The sequence below is a fragment of the Apium graveolens genome, chromosome 10 (genome assembly GCF_009905375.1).
Source record: "Apium graveolens cultivar Ventura chromosome 10, ASM990537v1, whole genome shotgun sequence".
Lineage (NCBI taxonomy): Eukaryota > Viridiplantae > Streptophyta > Magnoliopsida > Apiales > Apiaceae > Apium > Apium graveolens.
In genome coordinates this window covers 201,706,497-201,715,646 of record NC_133656.1, presented here as the reverse complement: position 1 = coordinate 201,715,646, position 9,150 = coordinate 201,706,497, and the positions used below count along the sequence as shown (strand labels likewise).

Genomic DNA, 9,150 nt, shown 5'->3' with positions numbered 1-9,150 from the left:
GCTCAGCGTTTCGATTACGCTTCTCATTATCATTATCAATCAACACGTCACTTAGGACGAAATACTTTATTTACACATTCATTTCATTCAATTATACATAATTCACATTTTATATTCTTTAACTCCTTATTAGGACGGGTTCCGTTGTACCTGACGGCCCGACACCACAGCTTAACTTCTAAGCTGACTCTTTAAATTGGAACGTTTTTATTTACGCTCCTATATTCTAATATACAGAAAAGACAATTATTCAGCACTTAGTCACATAATTATAATCACATCACATAACACATACTTTATTGACTTAATTACGTTGCAAAATTCTCAGTCGTCACAGAGTGTGTCTTAGTCTATATTTAATTTGTTATTTATTTTAATATATTCATAAAATATAATGACTTGAGACTTGATTAAATAACTCATTTTATATACTAACTTTATACCTGGGCAAAACAACAAGAGTATATATTTTTTAATTGTACAACTTTTAATTTATAGTTAAATTTAGAGTTCACATACAACTTTAATAAAAAAATTCGTTTTAAACCCAAATTTCTCGTGTAACATAGCCAACTTTATCTAATCAATGAACCGAAGTATGATCTTCTAATCATAGTAATTTAAAAAAATATATTTTTCTTCGTAACCATTGAACCATGTTAGCCTCATTATACTAATTTTATAAAAGAATAATGTAGGATTTTCATAAGCATAAAATATACAGTATCGATAGACGAACTTTCGATAAATAAATATCAAATAAATGAATAATCTCTATAAATAAAAAAACTACATTCCCGAATATATTAATTCATCGAGATTTTACTATGTTCTAGGGATGAGCAAAATCGAACCAAAAATTGAAATCGAAACAAAAATCGAACAAAACCATCTAGATTTGGTTGATTACTTTTTTACAATTAAAACTGACGTCTAATTTATATATATCTTACAACACAATCAAATAGTCATGTTTATCCCAACAAAAGCAAAATTTCAAGGGGGTAGGCCGATACAAAAATAACTCGGTACTTTTTTTAGTCATCTATGGAAGGAAGTCGTAAAGAAATAGATTTGAGACAAAAAGATTTAAAGAAGAAGATTATTCTCTTTCCAAAATATGTGTTTATCCATTCACGATCTTATAATAAGAATAGAGAATCATTTCCTATTAATCAATAATTATTTAAAAATTATGAACATAAAATCATATTTATGAATAAATAATTTAGAATCAATCTATACCCCGTAAGCACATAATATGTGATGTCAATTATGCCCATAAATTGTATTGGGGAAGTAGTTACTACCGCTAATATTTGAACATGGCGAGACGATAAAAAAACTCTTAAAACAACACACATAACGATCATCACCCATTTCACAATAATTTTAAAATTTTTATCACCGTTAAAAACTAAAAATATCTCCGTATGAAATGTTTAGCTACCATCATTAATAATAATTATGCTCCAATTCAATAATTTGGATCAATTTTTATTGTGTAGATAATTCAAATCATTTATTTTAAAGAGCAAAATGTTCGATAAAAAAATTAAAAAAATTGTTTTCATTTATACTAAAATCACTTTGAATATTACACGTTCTTATGTTTTTTATAAATATACTCATATTCGTCAGCTACAAATATTTGTAAAATATATTTAATAAATATTAAAATACTTAAAAATTAATATATCAAAACTTCCCGTGCCCTGTACGGGTTTAGGAGCTAGTTAGAATTAAGACTAATCTCATAATCTTATTCGTTATTAATATATTTACTCATAACAATACATTTAAATCTAATATACATTTTCACATACATCCTCATGTATCCTCTATTTTTTATACCATTTTTGACAATACAATGTCATTATCATTAAATACCATATGATAGTACATCCTCATCGTGTATACTCCATCCTCACTCAAGCATTCCTCCGTATCACCAAATCGACCATCATTCTAGCAACTACTTACAAACAAGTTTGTCACTGAATGTCAACTATAATTTTACTACACATCCGCAAGCCCATTCATCTCATTTTCATCCTCCCACAATAGACATGAGTTTATAAAACCCCCGATGTTGTTATTTCACCCACTCCACCATCGGCAACACCATAATCAACATCTTCGAAAACTGTTAAAATTTCAGATGTGTAAAATTAACGTAATTTATGTTTCAAAATTTTAGTTACTTGAATTTTCACATTCATCCTCACGCATCCTCCATTTTTAGACCATTTTCGGCAATACAATATTATTATCATTACATATCCTGCATTTGTATACCCTCATTGTTTATATACTATCCAAACCCAACCATTCTTCCGTATCATCAAATCGACCATCATTCTAAAAACTACTTACAAAAATTTTTGTCACTAAATTTCAGCTACATTTCGATAACACATCTGCAAGCCCATTGATCTCATTTTTTATCCTATAATAATAGATCTCATTGATCTCATTTTTCATCCCATAATAATAGATATGAGTTTATAAAACCCCCAAATATTATTGTTTCACCTACTCCACCATCGACAACACCATAACTAACATTTTCGAGAATTGACAAAATTCCAAAGGTGTAAAGTTGTGGTAATTTGTGTTTCAAAAATTTAGTTATTAGGATTCAGTTTTTCATGATTTTGGTTATTTTGGTGGTGTGGTCGGTGGTGTCGATATGATTTTATTAAAGTTTTTTAGTGATTTCAGTTTGATATAGGGATTACATTATTTTTTTTGTAATTTGTCAATTTTAGACTACTAAAAAAATTATATTATCATATTCACAAAAAAAAATCGTGTTGGCATAAAATAAATATAATAGATAGGCAAAACAAGTGATTCAAATAGATTTTAATTATGAGTGCGAAAGAATGTTTTGATAATTTTATATTAATTAAACCCGGAGAAAATATTAAATTAAACATATATATGTGGTGAGTTTTTTGTGCATGTAGTTAATAAATTTTTATAAGAGTATCCTTAATCTCTTTGGTGTAGTGGCTAAAGATGTGAACATAACTCTTTTCTAATACAAAGGTCAAGAGTTCAATTCTCATAATAAGCAAATATTTTTTATTATTATATGATATTTTTTATTATCATATGATAAAGGAAAAATGGGTAATTTACTAAATAACTTGATAACCATGTTGGTTAAATTAAATGTATGTTATATTGGTTAAATTAAATGTATGTAGTGAGTTTTTTTGCGAATGTAGTTAATGGATTTCTAAAAGAGTATCATTAATCTATTTAATTATTAATACATATTCATAAGGGGTACTTAAGTAATTTTAAATTATTAAATTGTGTCAATGAATCTCTAGTTGCTCTATTATATATATAATAGATAGATTGTAGTTTCTTTTACCCGATAAATATGAAGTCTGACTCACGAGTCACAGTCACAACTGGTGATGCTTTTTTTTCTTAATAATTAAACAGAAAACACCGAGTATAAAATAAAATAAATCTAATTAAATTCTAACATCAATGGAATGGCTAGACAATTGCTAGCTGTACCATTTATAGGCACTTCATTCATGAGCCTTATTGCATGGAGATTGTTGTGACCGTAATATTTTGTTAACAACATGACATAACGTAAGGACACGAACGTGATGGTTGAACATGACATGATGAGAAGACATGGACGTAACGGCAGAAAAAGGTATCTTGACGACATGTAGCCTGACAAAAGAGTAGTGGATAAGATGAGACTTAGTCAATTTTAAGTGATAAACATGGAAATGGTTCCTATTCATGGGGATAGTGGATTTGAATATTTCAATAGCCAGTTAAGGGTTAAGTTGGAGATTTTTAAGGACGTTAATTGAATAACATGTATATAAATATAGATGAATCATGTACAAAGTGCTACCACCACAGATAACTAGAATAACAGCTCTACATTGTATCCACATAAAAGATAGTGAAACATTTTTGGCTGGGATAATACCCACCCGCGGTTTTTTCTTCTCTTTAGAAGTTTTCCGCGTCACCAATTCTCGTAGCATTTTTATTTGCATTACTTTATATGTTTATTAATAAATTATAGTCTATTTAGAATTAAACCCTATAAAAACACCCAAAACAGTTTGTCGCCGTCTGTGGGAATCTTTCTAAAAATTGATTGATTGATAAACATGGCCGACGACACTCCACAACAAGAAGGAGACTCACAATAGGAAGATAACATCGAATTACTGGCGATTGTAAAGAAGTTACAAGCAGACATGGAGACTCTGAAATCTGAAAACAACGATTTGAAAAAAGAACTGACGACGATCAAATCATACAACAAAAGCAAGAGCCGACTAAAGAGTAAACCAGTTGTGCGACGACTATTTGATGATGAGGGAGACGAAGAAGGCCAAGCAAAGACTAATGACGTTATTGTAACGGGCAAAGACGGAAAGACCTTGGAGGTGCCCATTGACATTGATCAACAAGAAAAAAGTCATCACGATGAGCAATCTGAGAAGAGCAACGACAAAAGGAAATCAAACATAGAAAGTCTAGATCAAGGACTGAGATACCTGAGTCAGTCAAGAAGGAACTACAAGAAGTAAAATATATGATTCAAAGAATTCCTGGTGTTCCGAGACCTCTCGAAAAGGCAAATCCGATGAGCTATGCTGATTCTACTTTCGCTAAACATATTGCCCTTGTCAAAATTCCGAAATGAATTACAGTCCCTCACATAAAACAGTATGATGGGTCGACGGATCCTCAAGAACGTATTGCTCAATACAAACAATGAATGTTTACGGTACTCATACCTGGAGAATATAGGGAGCCTTGTATGTGTAAAGGCTTTGAATCGACATTAAGTGGACCAGCTTTACAATGGTTCGTGGGGTTACCAAATGGGAGCATCAGGACATTTGCTGGACTAGAGGATTCATTTAATTTACAGTTCGCAAGTAGCATACAATTTGAGAAGACTACAAGTGATTTGTACAAGGTTTATCAGAAGTATAGAGAACCCCTCAAAGACTACTTGACCAGGTTTAACAGAGAAAAGGTCACTATAACAAAATGTGACACTCCTACGATAATTGAGGCATTTAGGAGAGGATTAGAAAGAGATTCGCCACTTTACGACGAATTAACGAAGTATCCATGCAAGACTATGGACGACGTCCAAGGTAAAGCTATGGCACAAGTACGTCTAGAGGAAGATAAGAGGGAAAACGAGGATAAGTACTATCGGCCAAGCAGGATGGTGACAACGTCAAAACTTAAAGATTACAAAGCAGATTATAAGCCATATTCACTTAGCTCGCGGGAAGAACATGTTAGATATATTTGATAATGTCATGTGTAATATGATTTGTGTTTAGTTTTCAGATCTTACTTAACAGGACAAATCAGTTCTTAACTGGAAATCAACACTTATACTGAAGACATAACTTAAGATATCAGAACTTAAGTGATCAGAAGATATTTATCAGGAGATAATATCAGGACTTAAGATGACTTTCAGATAAGACAGACGGCTGATTGAAAGGAAAGAAGATCGAGACTAAGACAGAAAGAATTATGCATGAAGAAAGAATTATATGAAGAACAGAATACTTGGAAGAAAAGATAACTAGTTGATATATTTTAGGAAGCAGAATTATATTCCATATCAATTAGAACTTATCTTGTAACTGTGTAGTATATAAACACAAGCATAGGGTTTACACTATAAGTGTTATCATTATCGAAGTTATTATTCTTTGTAACCCTAACAGCTCACGTGATAATTTGTTCATCACTGAGAGAGGACAGTTCCATATTGTAACAGAGTTTATTGTGTTAAATAAAATCTGTTTTCTTTTACTTGAGTTCTTATATTCGATTTGATTGTGCTAAACACTGTATTCAACCCCCTTCTACAGTGTATGTGACCTAACAAGTGGTATCAGAGCTATTTGTTAACACACAAACAGTTTAAGATCCAAAAACAATCATGTCTGAAGAATAAACTCCAACCAAGCCCACCAAAACTGAAGAACCTCCAAAAACCATAACCCATAGTCGATATGAGACTATAAAAGTTCCCATGTTGAAACCTTCTGAGTATTCCATATGGAAAGTGAAGATGGCTATGTTTCTGGAAGCTACAGTTCCAGAATATCTCGATCGGATTAATGAAGGACCACATATGCCAACCAAACTCTCTGTGGAAGTTGCAGGTCAGCCAGCAAAGTCTGTACCAAAGGACAAAAATTAATTATACTGTTGAAGATATCTCATCGATTGCAAAGGATGCAAAGGTAAGACACTTGCTGTATAGTGTCATTGATAATGTCATGTCAAACAGGGTAATTCAATGCAAGACTGCAAAAGAGATATGGGATGCTTTGGAAATAAGGTGTCAGGAAACTGATTCAATCAAGAAGAACATGAAGACTATACTCACTCAAGAATATGAGCACTTTAACTCAAAGCCTGATGAGTCATTAACTGATTTATATGACAGATTTGTCAAACTCTTGAATGATTTGTCACTAATTGATAAAGAGTATGATATTGAAGATTCAAATCTTAAATTCCTGTTAGCACTTCATGAAAGATGGGATTTGAAGGCCACAATAATAAGAGACAACTATAATCTTGACGAAACAATTCTTGATGAAATTTATGGGATGCTCAAGACTCATGAACTTGAGATGGAACAAAGAAGCAAGAGGAATGGAAGAAAGTCAAGAACAGTTGCTTTTGTGGCTGAGGAGGAAATTCCCAAAGAAGTTGCCTCAAGGAAAGGCAAGGAAAAGGCTCTCATCACAAAGTCTGATACTGAGTCATCAAGTTCTGATAGTGATGATGACTCAGAAACTGAAAGTATACCTGAGATGGACCCTGATGAGGAGATGATGAAGCTGTGTGCTCTTATGGTGAAAGGGATCACAAAGATTGCATACAGGAAATTCATGAGAGGAAAGAAGTTTTCCAGGAAAGGTGCAAGTTCTGATAAGACAGGTTTCAGAAAATCTGAAGGCAAAGGAGGAAAGTCTGACATAGGAGATTACTCAAATGTTAAATGCTACAACTGTGGTGAGAAAGGCCACATATCTCCTGATTGCAGAAAAGGAAAGAGTGGCAAAGGCAAGGCTCTTGTCACAAAGAAGAAAAGCTGGTCACATGCTTCAGATTCTGAGGATGAGGAAAATTATGCCTTGATGGCAAATGCTGATAGCAGTTCTGATACTGTTGACTTAAAGTTACCTCAAACTACTTATGCTTTTCATATTGATGATATTAAGATATCTTAAAACCATGTTCATTAATTATAAAGATCAAACTTTAACATGTGAAAGATTAACTTCTGAAAATCTTACTTATAAAAAGAGGAATGATTATTTAAAAAAAGAGTTAGTCATGTTCCATCAAACTCAGAAAGATAGAGATGATGCCTTTTATGTTAGGGATGAAGTGTTAAAAATGAATGAATCTCTAAAAACTGAGTTAGGAAAGGAAAGAGAGATTATCAGGACTTGGACTAACTCTGGTAAAGCAACTCAGGATATTCTTAGTAGTGGAAACTGGAAAGAGGGCTTAGGTTATGGAGATGATAAGAACAGTAAGAGAACTGTAGAAACTGAGCCTATAGTTGTTAAATAAAAACCAAAGGTAAATCCTGTTAAGTTTGTAACTGCAAAGTCTGATATTGAGAAATCAGAAGTTAAGGAGGAAGTAACTTCTGACAAACCTAAACAGGATAAGCCAACTGGAGTTAACATAGGCTTAATGACTAAGAAGCAGCTTAAACATAAGTTGAAAGATGTTAGAATGTAAACAAGGTAAATCCACCTAGGAAAAATAGGAATGGAATGGAAGGTGTGGACAAAAGTAATAATTATAAGCCTGTTCCTAATGCTCCTTGAAAAATATGCCATAACTGTGGAAACTCTAACCATCTGGCTTCTTTTTGCAGGAAGAATAAGAACATAAACTCCTTATCTTCAAAATCAAGAGTTAAGAGTCAGTCTATTAGATATAAGCCACAAAATTCTTGTTTTCATTGTGGTAGTTTATGGCATTCCATTTATACTTGTAAGGAATATCATAGTTTGTACTATGATTATTATCAAATAAAACCTTCTGTAAAGAAAGTTAGCATTATTCCTTCTAGTATAAGTTCTGATGCAAAGTCTGATATTGCAAATTCTGATAAGAAAATTGTTAACATAAACTCTGATGCTAAATCCGCTGCAAATGTTAACAAACTTAAAAAGACCAAAGGATCCAAGCAAGTCCGGGTCCTTAAAAATCATTAGTGGTCTTTGTGATTGCAGGGCAACAAGAATAACATCCTACTTCTGGACAGTGGATGTTCAGGACATATGATTGGAAATAAAGCCCTACTATCATACTTTGTGGAGAAAGCTGGCCCATGTGTTTCTTATGGAGATGGCAACATTGGAAAAACTCTGGGATATGGCAATATCAATCTTGGGAATGTCATCATTGAAAAAGTAGCTCTGGTCTCAGGACTTAAACACAATCTGCTGAGTATGAGTTAAATCTGTGATAGAGGTTATCATGTGGATTTCTTTGAAGAACACTGTGAAGTTGTAAGCAAATTTACATGCAAAGTTGTTCTGAAAGGATACAGGCATGGTAACATTTATGAAGCCAAGCTTTCAACAAGTACTGATGGTTCAACAATCTGTCTGTTGAGTAGAGCATCAATTGAAGAAAGCTGGGATTGGCACAAAAAACTCTCTCATTTAAATTTTAACAATATAAATGAACTAGTCAAGAAAGATCTTGTGAGAGGACTACCAAAATCAGTATTTGCTCCTGATGGCCTTTGTGTTTCATGTCAGAAGGCAAAATAAAGAAAATCTTCATTCAAGAGCAAAACTGAATCATCAATTCTTGAGCCTTATCACCTACTACATGGTGATCTATTTGGTCCAGTGAATGTCATATCTATTGCAAAGAAGAAATATGCTATGGTCATAGTGGATGAGTTCACCAGATACACATGGGTGTATTTCTTGCACACAAAAAGTGAAACTGCATCTATCTTGATTGATCATGTCAAACAACTGGATAAATTGGTCAAAGATTCTGTAAAGATCATAAGAAGTGATAATGGCACTGAGTTCAAGAACTTGATCATGGAAGAGTTCT

At 32.7% G+C, this 9,150-nt stretch overlaps 1 protein-coding gene across 1 annotated transcript; it reads left to right on the top strand.

The window, feature by feature from the left end:
• The first annotated feature begins 4,780 nt into the window (after window positions 1-4,780).
• Window positions 4,781-5,332, top strand: LOC141691644 (uncharacterized). The gene has a single exon (XM_074496410.1). The coding sequence runs from the start codon at window positions 4,781-4,783 to the stop codon at window positions 5,330-5,332; it is 552 nt and encodes a 183-aa protein (XP_074352511.1).
• The last annotated feature ends 3,818 nt before the right edge of the window (window positions 5,333-9,150 follow it).